This window comes from Vipera berus (genome assembly GCF_964194415.1).
Source record: "Vipera berus genome assembly, chromosome: 2".
NCBI classification, from domain to species: domain Eukaryota; kingdom Metazoa; phylum Chordata; class Lepidosauria; order Squamata; family Viperidae; genus Vipera; species Vipera berus.
The window spans coordinates 25,199,011-25,222,370 of record NC_138203.1 but is presented as its reverse complement, the minus strand read 5'-3'; the positions used below and the strand labels follow the sequence as shown (position 1 = coordinate 25,222,370).

Sequence of the window (23,360 nt, the reverse complement as noted above, 5' to 3'; positions counted from 1 at the left end):
GCTTGAAGTGTCTATGGCCTAGCCAAATTCCATAATCTTTCTCCTTACTAGTTGGGACTAACAGAGGACAATATTAACAGTCATTAAGTTCCTTTTTTATGGGTTATAGGATTAACTAGTTCATTGGTGATTTTGGGTTTGTATTCTTATTGGCTTTTTCTTTTTATATCTATTTATCTGAGGGGTAGGTATTTTGAAGTTACTTTTAAAAAAATATCTTTAGGCATTAAATTGTTAAGGCGATAACTATCCAATGTCTTTTAGTCACAGATATACTAGCATTAGTTATCTCTTATTTTCTTAGTAAAGATCCTCTTTTACCCCAAATTTTAAAATGAGCAAAAGTAGTTGTATTTTTAGATGGCATGATTTTTAGCGTAAGTACTGCAGTATAACCAGAAGGGGGGGATCAGTTTTCAATTTTATGGAAGTTTCCCCATTTATCAGAAACAACTCTTTTTAGTAATGAAGACCAACCAGAGTGTGATCCTTAGAAACATGCATAAAGGGGAAAGAAATCTCAGAGCTGTGGATTTGCTAATATTAACATTTTAAAATGAAAATATGAAATGGAAAAGCTAAATTAAAAAGTGTATACATCTGGGCCAAATATTTGGTGTTCTCAAACCTTATCAAGAAAATCCTGAAATAATGGAGAATATGCGAGACAGAACTAGGATAAATGAAAATAAAATGTGTTCTTAAACAGATAATAAAGATAGGATAGCGTACAATGTGAATATGTTCACTATTTTGGTGATGCTAAATCATTTTTTTCTTTTCCAAGCTGCTTCCTGAGATCTTCTGTTGGCAAAGTAAGCTCTGTTTTTTATTTTGTAAGGATTCAGTATATAAAGTTTTCTTGTACTCACTAATATTCTTTTTTTTCACTTTTATTTGATTATCAGCTTCTAAAGTCGTAATATTTTTTTTCAAATCCAATTTGAATCTCTTTAATTCATCTGTTGAAACAATGCACTGAAGTAACATTTACAGGTAGTCCTTGACTTTCGCCCACAATTGAGCCCAAAATTAATGTTGCTAAGTGGGTTAGTTGTGAAGTGAATTTTGACCCCTTGCCACAGTTGCTAAGTGAATCATTGCATTTGTTAAGTTAGTAACATGATTGTTAAGTGAATCTGGCTTCCCCATTGGCTTTACTCCAACCATCATAAATATGAGATCAGATGCCAAGCATCTGAGTTTTGATCACGTGACTATGGAGATGCGGCAATGATCATAAGTATGGGAAACGGTCATAAGTCACTCTTTTCAGTGCTGCTGTAACTTCGAATGATCATTAAATGATCTGTTGTAAGTCAAGGGCTACCTGTATATGATATTGCAGTAATCCATAAAAGAGCACGGCTGTGCTGATTTTGAAAGAGTCAGGCCATACTCTAAGCATGTGTACTCCATTGGACCAGCTTAACTGAAGCTCAGGGCTGGAGCTTTACCTCACCATCATTTTCAGAAAATGTATGGTCTGGGCTGGGATGAAGTTAGTCATTGCAGTTGGGATTTAGTCACCTCAGATCTTGGTTTCAGAGAGACCAAAGCATGACTCATTTCTTCTAGAAGCAGCCTTCCATGAGGATTGAGGGTGGGGTGGGGGGGAGAAATGCAGTATTCTCTTTATTCCTTAAGGCATTGTTGAATGTTGTGGAATGGATTGCACAGATATAATTATTTTGATTAATAATTTAACTTTGTTTAGAACATGTGTGTGTCATTTTTTTCATGGCTCTTTGAAAAACTTTAAATGGGTTTTAAATGGATTTGTATCACTGTGATGCAGCTTGCTTTCAGTTTCTGGGCACAATACTGTCTAATGCTAAGTAAGATGCTCTTACATGCTCAGATGTAGCCACTGAAAAATCTTTAGAATAACATTTGTTAAGCGTCATTTTCCATATATGCATTACATGAAACATTTTTGCAGTTTCAAATTTGACATAATTTAATGGCAAGGAAATGATGAAAACGTAGCACGTGAGTCATCTTTCTAAAGAACAAGCAAGTGTGGGATCCACAGCGTTGACATATTGCTCTTGCTAGTTACCCCTCCTTTCACATCTGTCTGAGTAACATGACTGGGACAGAGCAGTCAAACTACAATATGCAGGACCTTGATTCAATACTTTCAGTGGTTGTTATGATCATCGTAATTGGCAATAAGCTATTTTTCTGCAATGTGCTTCATTTATTCTCTACTACAATGTATGATCTCATTCAGAAAAAAAATGCAAACAGAATCCCTAAAAAGGCAAACCTTTGTTTTCTGCTTCATTTAAGTAATCTAATTCTGTCACATTATAGACAGCCGTTTTAAAAGCATTTTTGGTTAAAACGTGTTGTTAAATGATTTATGATATAGCCAAAAACCACTACAATGGGCTTGGAATTCTTCATTCCCTCCTATTTCTATTAATATTTAGATTACTGTAATAGAGTTTTGTTGATCAATTGTCGATACAAGTATGCACACCCATCTCATTATTGCCTTTCTAGGCAAACAACATGGTATGAAGGAAGTGAGAAAAAGTCAAAGAAATTAAAGCCAGGATATAAGGAAAGAAACACAGTTAAACCTAGTTTATACCAAAATCTTTCACTATAATTATCCATATCTTTCTGTACTTGCAAATAACCCTTTTCCCACCATGTTCATATACTGCCTTTTCTTATTTAAAATTCTGACAGTTCCATTTTAGAGGAACTATTCCTAACGTGATAGTTTGGGAATAACCATCAGGTCCATATAACTATGGCTTTTTCAGGCTTCCCCTTGACATACATACTTACATTTTGATTTTGATTTTGATTTTGATTTCTATAGCTGACCATCTCAGCAAACAACTCTGGACTGCTTACAATTCAAATGTGATGAATTTAGGATGCAAAATTCATGTGTTTGTTTTGCATCCAATCCTTGGTTTTGTTTGTATTCAGTCTACATTCATTCCACACTCACTCATTCATGACATTAACTTTTCATGTTTTACCATACACATTTCTTAAGTGCCCTGTTTGCAGTGCAATCATCTTCTATGTTTTTCCTGATATACCAATCTCTCACTGTCAGTGGTTTACATAACCATTTTTGCTTCTTCTATAAATTTTTGTTTCTCATCCAAGGCCTCATACAACTCATTACTTTTCTATCAGTGTTTACAATTCTTAAACTATCTATATATGTTTCTTCACCTAACAGCATTCAGTAAACTTACAAAAATTTCACTTTTATTACAATTTAACTTCTTATTTGCATAAACAGGCTCCCCCCATTTTGATCACAATTGTGCTCAATACTTTCCCAGGTATACTTACAAACTAATCCTCAGTAGCTTTTGCATTCACTCTTACTATCTTTCTGTTTGTAGAGTGAAACAGTAATATATTTCTTCTAATTGTCTAATACAGCCATCACATCACATTGAACAAGTCATTTGTCAATGCCTGAATTTCAATCTCATGACCATGGGGGTGTTGTGATGGCCATAAGTGTAAGAACAAGATTTAAATCCCTTTTTTGAGCCCATCATAACTTTGAACCATCATTAAATGAACAGCACGGACTACCTGTGCATGTTTTTTCCTCATTTATAGCTTCATTATGTCACCAAGCATTTTTTTTACTTTGTTCCACTTAACCTCCAAATCTCTGTATCTACTTGTTCTGTTGGAAAAATATATTTTTTTCTCACACATTCCATAGTAGCAAGAATTATTTTTTCATTCTTGTTTTTTGCAATCAAATCAAACATGCTTTTGGATATATTTCTTTACCTTGTATGTATAAACAGATTTAAATATATACTGATACTTTGTATGTGTGAGTAGATTTATGTGTAAACTAAGCTCCTCAGGAATCCAAATAAGCAATGTTGAGGATATGAGACCTAGTTATATGCATAAAGCATATATTGGAAAGGAACAGAGCTTTTAGCAGTCACCTAAATTTGTTCAAAAATTTGTTCCAGCCAACAAACCAGTGTTTGGCAAATAGATGAGTATCAGGAAATAGAGAAATTTAGATAGTTTAATGCATATCTATTCAGATCTTACCCAACTGAATTGTCTATGAATTTGTAAATAAATGGTATAAGCATGGAATGTAAACATAGGAAGGAAACCTTGCTGAATTGTCCTGAAATTCAGATACAGAGGAAGAACTCTGTTACAGCAAAAACATTAGAGAGACTTGGAAAGTTACTTTAATGTGTATGTGTGTGTGTGTTTCTCTTTCTCTCTCTCTCTCTCTCTTTCTCCCTCCCTCCCTCCTCCCTCCCCCCCCCCTCTCTCTCTCTCTCTCTGTGTGTGTGTGTGTGTTTGTGTGTGTGTATGCAAGCAAACGTGCATGATTATTATGTACAATATCCAGTGGCTATCTGAAACTTGCAGTAAGATGTCCAAGATATTATGACTTTGGGCACCCTTCCAATTTCTTTTAGCCTGGCGTCTGTCTCTCTTTTGTGTCAGGTCAGCAAAATGCAGCTAAGTATTGACATCAGTTTAGCCCAGTTATTTCCCCATTTGTTTTAATTTTAGATACATCTGTACTTCAATGTGCAAGGAAGTACTGATACTATTGAGACAGATAAATGAGACAATAAAGCTACTTCAGTGATCTCAGATACTTTAATATTTGTATGCTCACAGGCTGTGCAATTCCATGCTGTGTTTCTTTAGATAAGAATTTATGCAGGATGTGGTTTGATATTTAGCTGAAGTCTTTTGAAATGAATTTTACAGTCTACATTCTACAGCGGGATGGGTAGGTTTCAGTCTTGTCAGATTTTTTAAAAAATTTATCCACTGATGTACTAATCATAGTCAGATGCAAACTTAACATCAAAGAACAAGGTGCTTCTGAGATGAGAGGTTTATTCTGCGTGCCAGAACTGAACTATGTTCATGAACCTTTCACACAAGGGCCCAGTCATTGTTTGCTTGTTTGCTTTATTTTAATAATCTAATTTAGTTGGATACTATTGTTGTTACCACAGTAATACGGTACTCTTGTTGATTAGCTCCAAGGCAGGCAACTTGTTTCCTCTATGTCCTGGATCTAGTTTCCAATACCTAGAGTCAGCAAGTTGCTTTTATACTCCAAAACATCCAATGAACCCTATGTTGTGTATCTTAACCTACAGGAAATCCTTAAGAAATATATCAGCAAAGTTTTTTTATTCCTTTCCTTTCCTTTCCTTTCCTTTCCTTTCCTTTCCTTTCCTTTCCTTTCCTTTCCTTTCCTTTCCTTTCCTTTCCTTTCCTTTCCTTTCCTTTCCTTCCCTTCCCTCCCGTCCCCTCCCCTCCCCCCCTCCCCTCCCCTCCCTCCTCTATTCCTAATCCGTTTCAAACTTTCTGATTATTTTTCTTTAATCTTCTTTAATTCAAAATGTGTACTGTTTTTAATTCTTTTGAAAAACTTCTACCATAAAAGTTATTTAAAAAGATATCTCAGCCAAGCTCAGCTGCTTTTAAAACCAACCTTGTTTACAAAACTATGTATTTTAACAGCAAAGCCAGAATCTGAGTAACATTTGTTTTTTCTTCTTTTTCTTTAAGGTGTGGGTAGGATCAGTCACTGAAATAACAACGAATGAACTCTTGGCAGAAGATAAAGATTCTTCTCCAGCAGAATTATTGTATTCTGTTTCTCCTCCCAGTAATGGCCACTTGGCACTCAAGTCTTCTCCAAGCAAGAGTATCCTTAATTTTACCCAAGCTCATATTGAAGAAGGACAAGTGGTATTGGTCCATAGAGGTATTATGCGCTGATGGAATTTCATGCCAGAGTTAATGATGTTTTTGCTTCTATTAAAAATAGCCCAGTTAAGAGTTAAACACACTATGGGAACTACATATGTTATATTTTTGGGATCTTTAATAAATCAGCTGAATAGAGAGAGAATTGAATGGCGTTTGTGGTAATTCCATGACTTAGCATATAACATATTAGCTGCAAGAATAATCCTTTTATGTTTTATGTTCAGAAAGCAAACTTTCTGAAAAAAGCAAAACCTAGGCTTTATGAAAGCAGAGTTTAGATTTGGATTGGACTTTGGGTAGGAGCAGAGACATAAAGGCATGTAAAATATAGTTTCCTTCCTTTGCACACCATTTGCTCTTATATCCATAACAATTTTTGTGTGTGTGGATGGGATAGGAAGAAGCTATTTTAATAGAAATTCATATTCTTTAATCCAGAGAATATCAAATGACTTAATGTAGTCTGAAATCTTTCCTACATATATTCCTACCATGCTCAATAAAACAAATAGATGAACGTCCATACCAGAAACTCAGGAACAAGACAGATAAACACCAAGATAAGAAATATGCATACGTATTTTTCTTTCTGCTAAAATGCAAATGAAATGAAGTGATTACTGTACAAGTAAGAGCTATGGCTAATACTAGAATATATTTTTTCTCTGCACAATATTTGCATATACACACAAATAGGTATGCAGCGATAGTAATTCCAGAAGAATAATTATGTTGAATAAAAAGTGCAAACAGTGAACCACACGTAAGCCAACTGCAGCCATACACATCAAGCCACAATTTCCAACTGCCAGTGGTGTTTTTGACAACGTCTATTACTTTTCTGAGGGATCTATCTGGCTCGCTGAAACATTGTCTGAATGCAAGAAACAAATGCAATCAAATTCAAATACTGAACCACAATCAACTGAATTACTAATCCAAGCAGGCAGCACAATTGTAGGTTTGACCAGTGCATACAGATATCATAATGTATTGATTGAAAATATTGTTGTGCGTATAGTCAAGGCTATGGTCTTCCCAGTTGCAATGTATGGCAGTGAAAGCTGGACCATAAGAAAGGCTGAGCGTCAAAGAATTGAGGCCTTTGAACTGTGGTGCTGGAGAAGACTCCTGCGAGTCCCTTGGACTGCAAGGCGATCAAACCGGTCAGTCCTAGAGGAGATCAACCCTGACTGCTCTTTAGAAGGCCAGATCCTGAAGCTAAAACTCAAATACTTTGGCCACCTAATGAGAAGGAAGGACTCACTGGAGAAGAGCCTAATGCTGGGAAAGATTGAGGGCAATAGAAGAAGGGGACGACAGAGAATGAGGTGGTTGGATGGAGTCACTGAAGCAGTAGGCGTGAGCTTAAATGGACTCCAGAAGATGGTAGAGGACAGGAAGGCCTGGAGGAACGTTGTCCATAGGGTCGCGGTAGATCGGACATGACTTCGCAGCTAACAACAACAACAATTTATTTTGTTGCATGCTAATTGCTAAATGTTTCTTAATTGTTATTATTGCTGTTGTTATATGAATATATCCCTGCTTTTCTCTAGGATCAATGTCTGGAGGTTTCAGTTTTCAAGTTACAGATGGCATAAACTTTGCACCTCGTCAGATATTTAGCATCACAGCTCGAAATTTGGTTATTCGCCTTGTAAATAATAATGGATTAGAAATTTTTCCAGGTAAGGCTTTGTATTCTTAATTTATTTCAAATAAACTAAAATAAACAATAAGGTGATTGGTCAATATTTAACAATAATGGGAATTCCAAAATGCACTTATGTTCAACTTGATCCTAAGTCAGGATAAGGTAGTGTTCATGTACTGCTTATTTCTTAAAATTACGTGAACCTATTTTATGTAGTTTCTTGACTAAAACTGGTAGGAAACTATACTATTTCAGCAATATAGGTGTGCTGGGAAAACATGTTTAGAAACTGCAGTGGCAAATTGCAATTTGTGATTCATATTTGACACGTGGCTTAATGCTTTTGATTCTCATTTTGACATTTAGTCACAAAAATGCCTTGAGGCATATTCTTTTGAAAGAATGTTTATAGGAAGTGAAAATAATTATAAGCAAGCTAGGCCTGGTACATTTTTAAAGGCTGAGTCTTGCTCCTTTACGCCAACATTTTCCCCAAAGTTGACATTCATAATCGAGAACTGGTATTTTTAAACAGCATTTTAAAACATGCAAGCATTCTGTCATATATAATCTTCTGACCTCTACCTTACAATTTGTTTATTATTGCCTGCTTATCTTACTCAAGCTGGTATGTGTGATTTCCTTCCTTTTAGTCTCATAACATGTTTATGAGGTTAAATTAAGAGAAGGTGATTGGCCCAAAGTCACTTAATAAAAATTTGCGATTAAGCTGTCTAGATGACCAGAACCCTTGAATATTGCTTACTGTCAGAAATGGGGTGGATGAGAGAGAGAACAAGCTGAAATTAAGTATAGATGACACTGTAACAAAAAAGTCGACTTTGATGGCTTTATTTCATGAACAGACGGTTCCAACCTATAAAGAAAGGTAGAACTCTATGATACTGTTATAAGAGCTACTGCAAAGTTTCACTTTCATCTGAACCTGCTGTTGGAGGTCATTCAGTGTGTTGAGATACAGGACCATAAGTAGATAGATACACCTGTACCTTACACCATTTGAGAGAAGCAGTGGAAGTTTTGGCTTGATATCTGGAGGCTGTAAGGATCTGAGTAGGAAGCAACAGGTTGTGATTTACCCCAAACAAGACAGAATGGCTTCTGATGCAGGAGCCAGTTGTAGTTAGAACAATGCCAACTTTAACTCTTGATGGGTTTATGCTCCCTGAGAAAACCCAGGTTTTATAGAAAGTAAGGGAGATGGTTTTGAAAAGAGGGTTGAAACATTCTTTAAGACCCAGGAAATATTTGGAAGCAGCTCAGGCAACATCTCCCTATTTCACTGAGAAGAAAAGGGAGGAACAGCACAATCACATTTGCAAGTTTATAAACATTCTCTATAAAATATAGGTCTAGTATTCCTGAAGAGTTGATTTTCTGGTCTAGAGCAGGGGTCTCCAAACTTGGCCGCTTTAAGACTTGTGGACTTCAACTCCCAGAATTCCTCAGCCAGCATGAAATCCACAAGTCTTAAAGCGGCCAAGTTTGGAGACCCCTGGTCTAGACGGTCTCACAAGTATCCACCTCTTGTTGGAACAGCAAGTGAAGGCTGGCCAGATGACTTTTGACTATTTTTGGCTGACGTGCCCCTTGTGGCCATTCCTAGAGTAGACGGCAACAGTGACTCATCCTCTCATTAACTTACAGTTGGATTACTACAAAATGCTATAGATGGAATTTAATTGAAGTCCATCTGGAAAATAGAGCTTCCTCCCATGGAACAATCTAGAACTATTTAAGATGGCTATTTAGCACCAATACTATAGGAACTGCACTGAATGCCAAATCATTTCCGGGTACAATTCAAGATGTTACTTTAACATCTTTCATAACTTGGGGCTAGTTATACTGTATGGCATACTTTCAAATAGAATCTCTCCCCCACCTCCAAGAAATACAGCAGAAGAGGACAGAGGCATGTAATTTCTGCAAAAACTCCCTTCTCCTATGGAATTCCTTCCTCCCATAGGTAAAATTGGTACATTTACTGTTCACATTTGGAAACTATTAAACAACGTATAACACTTGAGACAGCACTTGAGACAGAATTAATGTAATATTATTTATAATATTCCGGTATAGTATTTGAGTTCTGTTGGTTATTATTGTTTTATTGCTTCATTGTATGCCACTTAAAGTCATATTGATCGAAGTGCCCTAAAAATCTGAAAAAAAAGAATCCAATAATAAATAAATAAATATAGATATAAATAACATGGACCAGTCAGCCAATAATATTGCTGGCACTGCAACAATTACTAGCCAGAGACTCAGAAACTGTCTGTCTGGAGAAGTGTGCTATGCCTGTCCCATCATTCTCCATATAAAAGCAAAACTAACTGACCAGGATTTGTAGACAGTGCAATAATTGCCGTTTTGTTTTTAAAAAATTCTTGCCAAATGTCCTTGTTAGGAAATTGGGTTTTTACCTTCTTTGTTTGTACTGTCTTTTCTCCAAGCCTGGATGAGTTCCTTGTTGACCGTTTTGATGCATTCCATTATTGCTACCTGTTGAGCATACAATTCAGAACATTTACTTTTTATTCAAATAAATACAAATGTAAATGTTAGCTGCATACATAATTATGCATTATGGCTCATAGTTTTTTGGAACTGTATTGTTATTTGATTTTAGTTCATATTTATTGCACCCTTTGCACTCAGTGAAAGAATGTAAGAACATTGCTTAAAAACACTCCTGTTGATCTAATTCCTTTAAATTCTGGCCTATTTGATCTTTGTAAAATAATGGAGAGTTGTTTTGATCATTCATAAAGAGCTGGATCAAATGTGCAGAAATTGCATATTATACAATTTCAAATTGTAGGGCACAACCTCTTGTCAACATGAAACCTACATTAGAATAGCATGTTGCATAGCATGTCAATATCTACACTGAGAACGAAGAGGAACAGCCTTTGGAAGAGAATTTCAGGTGCCCCTTAATTCATTAGTAAACCTTCAGGTGCCCATTCTTTGTGTTTGTGTGTGTGTGTGTTTGTGTGTAGATACACACACACACAAACACAAAGTATTATATACAGTATAAACATAATACACTGTATATTCTCATTCTCTCTGGTATACTAGATATCTGGGTGCAAAGAGCTCTCTGTACAGGATAATGTTTAGGTATGAGATCCCCAAATTATACATTTGGTTGAAAATACCTCTAGATCAGGCATGTCCAAAGTCCGGCCCGCGGGCCATTTGCGGCCCGGGGGGTGGTTTAATACGGCCCTCTAACAGCCCTCCCTGCTCTGTGTAAATGCGGCCCTCCCACGGCCCTCCCTTCTGATTGAGGGCGGCAAGCAGAAGACTGTCTGCCACAGGAGGGAGGGCCGTGAGAGGGTGTTTCTGAGCAGCATATGGAGTCTTGGGTACTGCCAGATCCCCTCCTTCTTTTCCCCCTTCTCTCTCTGTGTGTCTGTGTGTGTTGGACCCACGGGGAACAGCTGGTAGGGAGGTGGCAGTCCGGCATTTTCCCCCCTCTCGTTTGTGTATGTGTGTGTCAGACCTGCGGGGAACGGCTGGTAGGGAGGCTGGTAGGGAGGCGGCAGTCTGGCATTTCCCCCCCTCTCATTTGTATGTGTGTGTGTGTGTGTTGGACCCGCGGGGAACGGCTGGTAGGGAGGCAGCAGTCCGGCATTTTTCCCCCTCGTTTTGTGTGTGTGTGTGTGTGTGTGTGTGTGTGTGTGGTCTCGGACCTGTGGGGAATGGCTGGTAGAGGTGGTGGCAGTCTGGTGTTTGCATCTCTCTGTGGGCCCGACACACACACACAGGAGGGGGGGAACGCCGGACGGCCACCTCTACCGGCTGTTCCCCACAGGTCTGACACACACACACAGGAAGGAGGTAAACAACGCCGGACCACCGGCTCCCTAACAAACCTCTCCTGCATGCGGAGAAATGCCCATTCCCTCTGCTGAGCCGTCCCGGTTGCTTGCATTGCGGAAGGCAATCATTTGGAATGAAGACACGAGATTCGGCGTTTCTCCGCCCGCGCTGATCTCGCCCTCCTTACAGTCTCCCTCTCTTTGTTTCAGCTTGCTTTCTGCATTTGGGATGAAGACTCGAGAGAGGGAGACTGTAAGGAGCACGAGATCAGCGCGGGCTGAGAAACGCCGAATCTCGAGTCTTTGTCCCAAATGCAGAAAGTGCTGATCTCGCGCTCCTTACAATCTCCCTCTCTCGAGTCTCCAGTCTTTGTCCCAAATGCAGAAAGCAAGCTGAAACAAAGAGAGGGAGACTGTAAGGAGGGCGAGATCAGCACCGGCTGAGAAACGCCGAATCTCGAGTCTTCATCCCAAATACTTGCCTTCTGCAACGCAAGCAACTGGGATGGCTCAGCAGAGGGAATGGGCGTTTCTCCCCACACGCTGGTCAGCGAGCGCAGAGAAACGCGGATTCCCTGTGTGCCCTTGCAAGATATGGAGGTGCTCCAGGGAAGTAACTGGGATGGCTCAGCAGAGGGAATGGGCATTTCTCCGCACGCGCTGATCAGCGGGCGCGGAGAAACGCCAAACCTCGAGTCTTCATCCCAAATGTAGAAAGCAAACTGAAACAAAGAGAGGGAGATTGTAAGGAGCGCGAGATCAGCGTGGGCTGAGAAATGCCGATCTCGTGTTCAGATTGTTGGGGGCAATCTCGCTCCAGCGTCTCGGCGAGCACACTGGGCCGCCCCGCTCCTTGGGGCTCGCTGCTGCCATGGGGGCCGGCTCGGGGATTTGTTTCTGCAGGTTAAATCGGAACCAAGCAGCAAGTGAAAAAGTTGGCAGCAGTAGCGGGAGTGGTTTTAATTGCCAAGTGTCCCCATGGAAGTCAATGGAGGCGCCGCGGCTGGCCTTTTGAGTTGGTGAGTGAATGAGAGCGAGAGAGAAACGTTTATTGAGCAGTGTGAGTGAATGAGAGCATGAAAGAGGCTTTTTGGAGCAAGAGAGGGAATGAGAGAGCGAGAGAGAAGCTTTTGCAAACAAAACATGAGTGAATGAGACCGAGAGAGAAACTTTTCCAAGCAAAGGTGAGTGAATGAGAGCGGAGGGGGCAGGGCGCCTGTATATCTCCCCTTAGGCTCCACTGTTCTGTCAAGCCTCTTGTTTTGCACATAAAATACATTGTGAAAACTCAGCTGTCAGTTGATCTTAATGTTATAAAATGAAAAGTATGCCATTTGCAATTAACTTGGCATAAAATAATTCATTTGCATTTAATTGTAATTGTTCAAAGAATGTTCGGAAAAATGTTCGGCCCTCCAGCATGTTCACTTCATCCAATCTGGCCCTCTTTGAAAAAAGTTTGGACACCCCTGCTCTAGATGAATGTTTACAGGATTGCACTGCTTCTGAATGAATCAACTGCTCAAGAGCAGACAGAGTTTAAGATTGGAGAAGATCATAAATTGTATTGATAATATTATTACCCTTCTGCAAATTATTCAGGTTCCAGGAAACCAATTACATCCCACAATCTGAAGGCTGTCACCAATGAAGTGGTTGAGGTGGAAAACAGAACAATTACTTTTACAGTTGCAAATTCCCCCAAACATGGAAGACTCATCTGTATATTTTCTGAAAATAACATACAGGATATTTCAAGTTTTACACAATCTATGGTAAGTGTTCGTTTACTTAGGAAACTGGAAGTATGCCTTAGTTACAAATATTTCTTAATTGCCTAAACATTTTAGAATAATATTCAGATGGAATGTGAAACTGTTTGGAGATACTTCTTTTAGCTTTCAAAATAGCCAGTAGTTGAACACAGTACTATGAAAAGCCTCCTTACTATGGAGTGGGGTTGGGGACTACTGTCATTATTGATTAATGCTTGAAAAGGCAGCTGAGTGACCTTGAACCAGTTCTTCTCTCCCAGCCCAACTCATCTAATAGGGTTGTTGTTGTGGGGAAAATAGGAGGAGGAAGATGTGTTGGATATGTTCACCTCCTTAGCTGCAAAAATAATGAAAGTGGGATACAAACAACAATTTATTAAACTTTCGGAAAGGGAGTGAAAGATTTAGGAGAAGTAAGCCAATGATTTAGAAATATTTGTATTTGTTGTGATCCATTATTATTATTGTTGTTATTGATGATGATGATGATGTTGGAATTGACCTTGGAGATCATCATAATTGTATGAGCCTTGGTGGAGCAGTGGGCTAATGCCTCCTTAAGTAACACCAGCTGCCTGCAATTAGTGCAGGTTCGCATCCCACCAGGCTCAAGGTTGACTCAGCCTTCCATCCTTCCGAGGTAGGTAAAATGAGGACCCAGATTGTTGGGGGCAATTAAGCTGACTTTGTAATAATGCCGCTTGGAGGGGGTGTGAAAGCCCTAATAAGCAGGCATATACATAGAATGAAGGCTACTGCTAAGCTTGTAAGCCGCCCTGAGTCTTCGGAGAAGGGCGGGATATAAATGGAATTAAAATAAAATAAATAAAAAATAAATCTAGTCCATCCCCCTGCTCAGACAGGAAACCTTATACCATTTCAGACAAATGGCTGTCCAATCTCTTCTTAAAAATTTCCAGTGTTGGAGCATTCACAACTTCTGGAGGCAAGTCCTGTTCCACTGATTAATTGTTCAAAACTGTCAGGAATTTTCTCCTTAGTTCTAGGTTGCTTCTCTCTTTGGTTAGTTTCCATCCGTTGCTTCTTGTCCTGCCTTCAGGTGCTTTGGAGAATAGCTTGACTCCCTCTTCTTTGTGGCAACCCCTGAGATACTGGAACACTGCTATCATGTCACCCCTCATCCTTCTCTTCAAATAGGAGATGAAGTATAATGTAATTATGATACCCTTATCAATAAGCCCGTACATGATAGTTTGTTTCTACTAAATATTCACTAGCAGGCCTGTCCTAGATATTTTTATAGCAGTTATTTACCGCTTCAAACTGATCAGTGTGGTGGCCTAGAGGTGGAATCTCACCTCACAGTCAGGAGGCTGTGAGTTTGATCCTAGGTAGTGGCAGATATTTATCTCTCTGGACACACAGAGAAAATAGCTGCTGTGACCTCCAAGTAGGTATCAGGAAGGACATCTGGCCAGTAAATGCTGAGCTCCATTCACTTACCCCAACTGCTGTTATATTATTCCCTTCCTCAGTACTTCCTGGACTGAATGTTGTCAATCCAGGAAGTGCTGGAGAAAACATTTTTGACTATAATAATAATACCCCCACATCCCAGTTATTTCAGAAGATGCAATGAAATAACTGCTTTCCACAACAAATTTTACATCCTTTAAACCAGGGATGTCAAACTGCCAGCCCGTGGGGCAGATGAATCAAGCACAGGCCATGCTCACCCCAGTTCTGCAAAGGCAAAAAAGTCACAATACATCACGATACGTCACGTGATGCGATCAAGTTTGATAGCCATGCTCTAAACCTCAAAAACATTCCTTCTCAGATTCTTGCCTTCTCTAACTATGATCATAATTGGTGAATAAGTTTTTACTGTGATCGTTTAACAAAATTTTAAATTAATCTCTGAGCTCTGTAAGCACACATCTCTTAGATTAAATCTGTTTCAAGGTCATTGTGATTGCAGTCTTACAATTAACCACAAAATTAAGGTGTTTATAGTTCTGGGGTTCTTACAACACTTGTAGGGGGTTACAGATTTAAATACCAAGTTTTGATTAAGATATAAAACATTCATTCTTACTAAACAAAAGCTTTAAATAAAAATGTATTTGTAACAAATTTAAAAAGAGCCTTGGTGGAGCAGTGGGCTAATGCCTCCTTAAGTAACACCAGCTGCCTGCAATTAGTGCAGGTTCGAGTCCCACCAGGCTCAAGGTTGACTCAGCCTTCCATCCTTCCGAGGTAGGTAAAATGAAGACCCAGATTGTTGGGGGCAATAAGCTGACTTTGTAAAAATGCCGCTTGGGGGGTGGGCGAAAGCCCTAATAAGCAGGCATATTGAAGGCTATTGCTAAGCACATTGATTTGTGCTTCTTAGATTGTAAGCCGCCCTGAGTCTTCGGAGAAGGGCGGGATATAAATGGTATTTAAAAAAAACCAACTGTTTTCACTGCCAGCAAGTTTACCATTTTTTCTCTTTACAGGTGGATGAAGGATTGATCATTTATGAGCATTCAGACAAACAACCAATAAATTGGAACACACAAGATTATTTTACATTTACGGTCTCTTTTCCACCAGCTGCTCTGGGACCTCAGGTGTTCCATATTAATATATCCTATGAAATTAGAGCACATGATCAGAGCAGTCAGCTATTTGCCAACACAGGTAAGTTCTGTGCAATTATATATTATCTGATCTTTGCAGAAACTCAAGTTAGGTTTTATGGAATTATCTCAAAGTTCTATACTTTGGAGAAACCTCATCACCTTATCGACAACTTTCATATTTTGGTCTGATAAAAGAGACATAATTTGTACTTTCTGTGTTCTTTTTCCTGGATTTTATATAAAGGGAGCTCTATAAAAAATCAGATATGATGCAGAATAAGCATAAAAGTAATACATGACCTACTGATTCAGCTTCTTCTAACACAGAATGACATGCACATTAATAATAAGGATACTATCTTTCCAGTAGGCCAAATAGAGTAAGATTGTGCTAAAGCACAACATTTGTCAGAACTAATTCTGCTGATACTCAGAAAAAAAGGTAATATTTTCTGTCCACTGGAATTGCTCACAAGTATCAGTGGATGGTCTTGCCCTTAGAATTCCAGTAGGGTTGCTTGATGTCTCAACGCAACGTTACGTTTAAAATGTATTCTCCAAATCTTCTATTGAAAGAGGGTTTTTCTTTTTGCAGGTGCTGTTGTCCAGGAAGGTGGCAAAGTTTTAATTGACAAAACTAAGCTAGATGGCTCAAACCTACTCTCTAAATTACCCCAGACACAACGTTCTGCATTTGAAGTGTGGTATGAAGTTGTAGCATTGCCCCAGCATGGCAGAATTGTTGTGGGAGAACGAAATATTAGTAGAGACAAGCCCCATTTCTCCCAGTATATCATTAACAAATTTGGAATCACCTATGTGCACGATGATTCTGAATCACTCACTGATCACTTTATCTTCGCTGTTTGGCTAAATGAGAGAAGCAAATCTGCTGTGAAACCCAATATCGATGTTTTCGAAGAGGCATTTAATATTACTGTTGTGCCAGTGAATGACCAAGTTCCAAAACTAAAGTCAAAACTGCTATGTTTGAAGGTTTTACAAGGAGATAGAACAGTTCTAAGACAAGATAACCTAAATGTTGAAGATTTGGATAACTCACCGGAAGAGATTAAATATACCGTTATAACTGATCCCCAAAATGGACATTTAGCACTGTGGTCTCGTTTGAATGAATCTATCAAAGATTTCACGCAAGCTGATATTAATGATGGTCGTGTTTGGTTTGTACAAGATGGGAGCCCTCTCTCAGGGGTTTTCTATTTCAGTGTCACTGATGGGCAGCACCATCCACAGTATAAACTCTTTCGGCTTGATGTGGTACCGCTGTCCATCACATTGATTAATTTAACGGAAGTGGTTCTTCTACAGGGACAGGACCAAGTTGCTATTACAAATGACCACCTTTCGGCAACAACAAATGGGAAGAACCCTGAAATCAGGTTTGAAGTAACAAAGCCTTTTAGATATGGGAATCTTCTGATTGAGAATGAAGAGGTGACTAGATTTCACCAAAGAGATTTATATGCAGCAAGACTGTTGTACTGTATGACAGACTTCACCGCCTTTGGCGATATGTTAGAATTTGCAGTGTTCACACCAGACAGTAATCTAACAGGACAGGTTCTGAAGGTCTTAGTACAACCTCTTTTGCAAATGGCCCTAAACATGACCATTCTCAACAGGATGTCTTATCAGCTCAATGCAAGTTATTTGGATGCTACACAGTTAGCCAACTTGACAAAAAGCAATCCCCAGTTTGAAGTCATAATGTCACCAGTTTATGGGAATCTTTCAAGGAGGTTACTGAGTAACACTGAAAGGAAGAGCCTGGTTCTCTTCACAAAAAGAGACATTGACATGGGTGTCGTTTTCCTTGAAACAAGTGCTAATATGACAAATACTGATGTATTAAATGATTCCTTTTCCTTCATACTTAGAGCAGACAATGTTCAGCCTGCTATTGGTGAGCTCCACTTTGTCATACTGCGACATGATCCTTCACTGGTTCAGGTTTTTACTCCAAAAGTGCCTTTCTTAACTACTACTGACATTTTAGAAAGTTACATAACAGAAAATGAATATCTGTTTATCCCAAATCGTGGCACACACACAGATGTGCCAGCACAGACTTTCAGGCCTGACCAAAGCCATTGGGAGCATCAGAAAGATAGACAGTTTGATGAAGATAATACTAGAGGCATATCTGTTTGGGCTATGACCACAATAAAAACACATTCTGAGAGCTCATGGCTTCAGACACCAAGCAGCAGGAACTGGTTGATCATCATCATACCCCTTTCTTCTGTGACTGCTTTATTCATTATAATTGCCATTGTTCTTTGTATTTTCCTAATGTGCCACAGATCAAAGAAGGCAAAACCTCTTATTTTAGAACAGCCACCAGTAATTCTCAACAGTTCAAGCTTTTCTCCAGAGAGGAGCTTAACAATACCTACTGTCACTGTAACACCTCTCCTAAAAAGCGCAGACAAAACATCTGTTTTACCACTCATGTCCCTCCAGCGGGAACAGCCTCATCCAGTGCCAGCTACTCCAGCTCCAGCTGTAAGTCTTTTGCAAAACACCTGGTCCAGCCTTGACCCAGAAATTATTCAGCACTGTCGAAAAACCCACCCAACATTAAAACGCAATCAGTACTGGGTATAATATACCACTGAAACCAGTAAAGAATGTTCAGTCTTGTACTCTGCTTATTTAATTCTTTGGTCGTTGTAGAAGTCAACCCACTTTTGAAACCTTGCCAAGAAAAATGCAGGAACTTTATCGAGGCCGTTGCCGGGAGTCAACTCCTGATTTGGAGACAACAAAAAAGGAAAGAGGGAGAGGAAATGAAAGGAAAAGGAAAGAAATGAAAGGGAGTGGGAAGGGGAAAAGACAATAGTAAGCTTCATGGGGTTCCAATTAAATAATCCGGGTCCAATTATGTTGGTCACAGTGGAAGTAAGAGAAGTGGTAAGAATGAAATATACAGCATGTGCCCCATTAGTATTTCTTTGGAATTCTGTAAAGTTGTGGGCAAAATGAAAATTTTAATGTGATGGAATGGTAAAATCAGTGGTAAATTTGAGCCATTGTGGTGCAATGATTAGAGTGCAGTATTGCAGACTAATTCTGCCCACTGCTAGAGATCTATGCTGATCAGCTTAAGCTTGACTCAGCCTTCCATCCTTCCAAGGTCAATAAAATGAGGATCCAGATTGCTGGGGGCAGTATGCAGACTCTAAACTGCTCAGAGCAGGGGTGTCAAACTCAGTTTCATTGAGGGCCGCATCAGCATTGCGGTTGCCCTCAGGGGGCCGGGTGGGTGTGGCCTACTGGGTGGGCATGGCTAGAGTGCGTATGGCCTGGGTGGGCGTGGCCAGCTCTACATCGTTCGCATCAAGGGTGCCTATGGGGGCCTGGGCAGGAGTGGGACAGATCTGAGGGTCTCTGGCAGAAGGAGGGTCTCTGGGCCAGGGCCAAGGCAGTGGGGGCCTTTCTCTCACTGTTTACAGGATGGCTTCGCGGGCCGCATGAAACCACTTCGTGGGCCTGATCTGGCCCGCGGGCCTTGTGTTTGACATGTCTGGCTTAGAGGGTGTTGTAAAGCACTATGAAGTGGTATATAAGTCTAAGTGCTATTGTTTTTGCTATTAATCACTATGTCACTGGAGATTAATATTAGAAGGTAGTTGTAGAAAGAAAAGAAGAAAGTTGTAGAAAGCAGAGTTTGGTTCCATATGGGACTAGGGGGGGCTTGTTTATTTATTTTGTTTTTGCAACCAGAATGCTCTTGACCAAGTTTTATTTAATTTGGACTGTAGGTAGCAAGCACCGCTAGCATCATACATACACAAATGTATATTTCCATTGTTCTATATAGCTGAAAATCAGCAAACTCAAAACATGAAATATTTTGATTCTATTGGTTCAAAACACCACACATTTCTATTTTGTACAGAATTTCTATATGGAAACACTATTTATATATTTAGGAATTTAAACCATATTAAGGATTTGCCATAAAGTTAATTAAGCTTATAGTCTGTGGCATAACATAGGGACAGAAGCTAAGCAGTGCCCAACTGGATCAGACTTCATTTAGTCATCATTTAGTCCAGCAGACTTCTAATAGTGGCCAACCAATTGCATGAGGAAGGTCACTTGTCTCCCAGCGGATGGCCTTCAGAGGCAGCCCCACTGCCATCAAAGCTAATAGCCATGGATCTCTACAACTTCCATAAATTGGCCCATTCTTTTTTTGAAGTTGGCCAAGCTGGTAGCCAGCACTATGTCTCGTGGTTTGCTTGTATGTTTTAAACTTTGGCTTTTATTTGGTGATTAATAGCTCAAAACTATTTTTACAGTTTTTATTAGTGTTCTTTAAAAAGGAAAACTTAATACCAGTAATATATGTCCACTCACATTCTGAGTCTACTTGCTTTTTTAAAAAATGTTCTTTTTCTCAGACAAAGGACAAACTGCTAATTTTACCAGGTCCTTTGGACCCTTCTATAATTTGAAGGTAAATATTAAAGCAAATCAGGCTTTTGGTACTTTGACTTGTATTTAACTGTGAGCAAAAAAAACAAAACCCTCTATAGTCTATTGACTACTTGCTATTAATTGCAAAGGTCTTGGTGATATGAACAATAATGCTATGTTTGCTAAAAATAATGCTAATGTGAACATTAATTTATTTTCATATTTATTCTTCTTAACCATAAAAATAGGGACGCAGTGGCTCAGTGGGTTAGGACGCTGAGCTTGTCGATCAGAAGGTTGGCAGTTTGGCGGGTCGAATCCCGAGTGCCGCGTAACAGAGTGAGCGCCTGTTACTCGTCCCAGCTTCTGCCAACCTAGCAGTTCGAAAGCACGTAAAAATGCAAGTAGAAAAATAGGGACCACTACGGTGGGAAGATAACAGTGTTCCATGCGCCTTTGGCATCTAGTCATGCCGGCCATATGACCACGGAAATGTCCTCGGACAAGCGCTGGCTCTTTGACTTTGAAACGGAGATGAGCACCGGCCCCTAGAGTTGGAAATGACCAGCACGCATGTGCGGGGGAACCTTTACCTTTACTTTTAACCATAAAAATTGGTTGTATATTTTTTGTACATTATTTTTAAAATATGTATTCATCTCATCCTCATGGTATTTATGTGTGGCTGCCAGCTAGTCTTCTAAATTATCTTGTAGGAACTCATATTTTCTGGTATATTACAATGCCAGGGCCAGAAATTCTTACACAAATGGGTTGCACAAATAGTTGCTTGGAAATTAGCAGACAGTGTAGTAGAGCCTCAGAAGAAATTCTGTCTTTTAGCTTTATCACTATTTTTCATGAAAAAATGTTAAGAAATATTGTGCTGTTATATATTTACAGAAGTATCTCATCAAATGTCTGCTACTGACTTTGTATAGGGGGCTATTTGCACATCACCACAATAATAGTGCTTTTTGAGATATTTACATATTTTGTATTTAAAATATTTTAACATCAAATTCAACACACTTCTGTAAAAGGAAAACATGTGACCTGTACAGTAGTAAATACTTCAGGGCCCCTATTCTTTCTTAAATTATTTTGTAAACTGAATTTGAATTTGGAGAGCTTCTCAAATAGAGGACTTACAAGAGGACCTAAGAGAAATAAGTTTATTGATTTTTCAGGAGGTATCCATGTTCATATGAAACCTGGACAAAATGCATCATAGATTCAAAAGTTGCCAAATACAGGTAGTCCTTGACTTAAAACTGTTCATTTGAAATTACAACATCCCTGAAAAAAGTGACTTACAACCAACCCTGGCACTTAGCAACCAGTGCAGCATCCCCATGGTCATGTGATCAAAATTTGGACACTTGGTAACCATATATTTACAAAGGTTGCAGGGTCATGGGGTCATGTGATCACCATTTGTGGTCTTCACAGCCATCTTCTGGCAAGCAATGTCAATGGATTCCACTTAATCATCACCCAATTCACCCGCTTAATTACAGGGTTTGCTAAACATCCATGGCAAAAAAGGTCATAAAATTGTACATGACTCACTTAACAATCACTTTGCTTAGCAATGGAAATTCTGGTCCTAATTGTGGTTGTAGACATGTGACTGGTACTAGTCCAATCCACAGGCACATGCCTTCTCATAACAAAACACGAGAATATGTAAAAAGACAGACAGTTTTTGGATATCTACCATATTTTCCGGCGTATAAGATGACTTTTTAACCCATGAAAATCATCTCAAAAGTTGGGGGGCCGTCTTATACGCCCAGTCGTCTTATACGCTGGAAAATAGTACATAAATCAATCGAGCGCCCCCGTTCTTGCAAAGCAACTTCAAGCCTCCTTAGTCCAGTCCCCCCTCCAACGTGACTCTCCCTTCCCACCCCCAAGAACCTCTCAGCCCCTTTCCCTCCCCCTTGCAAACGCCAGACCCCGGGAGCTCTTGCATCTATTCCAAAGGGTGGGTGGAAGGAAAAGCCCCTTTCGGCTCCGGCTTGGCTGCAAGTCAGCGAGCCCGGGAAGGCACGCCCTCCCCTCTCACTGTGGAGGAAGCAGGGCAGGCTGGCGTCTGGCGGGAGCCGGCAGGGCAGTCCTGCGCACGTGCGCTCTCCCCGGCTCCTAAGGAGTCCTCGGGGAGCCATGGCAGGCGCCTCACGCTCTTCCCTCTTGAAGCAGCATCGGCAGACTTGTCCGGCGTCGGGCAGGAGCCGGCAGGGCAGTCCTGCGCATGCGTGCACTCCCCGGCTGCTAAGGAGTGCTCCTTAACAGCCGGGGAGCGCGCGCGTGCGCAGGACTGCCCTGCCGGCTCCCGCCCGACGGCTCCGCCGATGCTGCCTCAAGAGCATGAGGGAAGAGCGTGAGGCGCCTGCCATGGCTCCCCGAGGACTCCTTAGGAGCCGGGGAGCGCGCGCGTGCGCAGGACTGCCCTGCCGGCTCCCGCCAGACGCCAGCCTGCCATGCTTCCTCCACAGTGAGAGGGGAGGGCGTGCCTTCCCGGGCTGTCTGATTTTCCGGCGTATAAGACGAAAAATCTTGAAAATCATCTCAAAAGTTGCGTCTTATACGCCCAGTCGTCTTATACGCTGGAAAATACGGTAATTATTTTGCCAATTGAAGCTCTGAGTTCAGAGATCGATAGAGATTTACTGTTGAAAAATCATTGTCCAAAGATGCATGGATCTCAATCCTTGCATTAGAAATTTTGCAAAGAGGAGCAGCAAAAAGATGTGGAAAGCAACTCTGACCTGTGAAGTGACAGCAATTTACTCTGTGCTGTTGGGACACTCTAATCAAAGTTAAGCTTGTTTGGATTCCATTGATTTCAAGAGGGCAACATGAAATAGTTGAAAAGAACGGAAAGCAAAATTGCTTTACTTTGAGTGCATACTGTAGCCCCTTTCCTTTTATAACCTGGCATGAGAAGTGTCTGTGATAACACTTTTTAGCAAATTATATACCTGAAAAATATTGCTAATTGTTTTTTTAAAAAAAAACTTTCTGTAATGAACAAATTGAATTTGATTCTGTCGTAAATAAAATCTAATTCCCGAGTTTTATATTTTTAAGATTGCATGTTCTGAATTCAGTTTTTTCACCCACGTGCACCTGTAGTTTTAGTTTCCTTTTCTACAAAGGGAAAAACATTTGTATTATGATAAGTAACCTTGAACCAATTATGATTATTCATTGCCAGATATCCATAGCTCATAAGTTTCCTGTTAATTCATTT

The 23,360-nt window shown here is 39.9% G+C and overlaps 1 protein-coding gene across 1 annotated transcript in view; it reads left to right on the top strand.

Annotated features, from left to right (window-relative positions):
* LOC308664182 (chondroitin sulfate proteoglycan 4-like) overlaps positions 1 to 18,837 on the top strand; it is a 42,832-nt gene extending 23,995 nt beyond the window's left edge. The window contains exons 6-10 of the mRNA XM_081321207.1: positions 5,572 to 5,770; positions 7,335 to 7,466; positions 12,892 to 13,064; positions 15,527 to 15,710; positions 16,248 to 18,837. Coding sequence (XP_081177333.1) covers positions 5,572 to 5,770; positions 7,335 to 7,466; positions 12,892 to 13,064; positions 15,527 to 15,710; positions 16,248 to 18,283 — 2,724 coding nt within the window. The 3' untranslated portion in view covers positions 18,284 to 18,837. The remainder of the gene's footprint in view (positions 1 to 5,571; positions 5,771 to 7,334; positions 7,467 to 12,891; positions 13,065 to 15,526; positions 15,711 to 16,247) is intronic.
* The last annotated feature ends 4,523 nt before the right edge of the window (positions 18,838 to 23,360 follow it).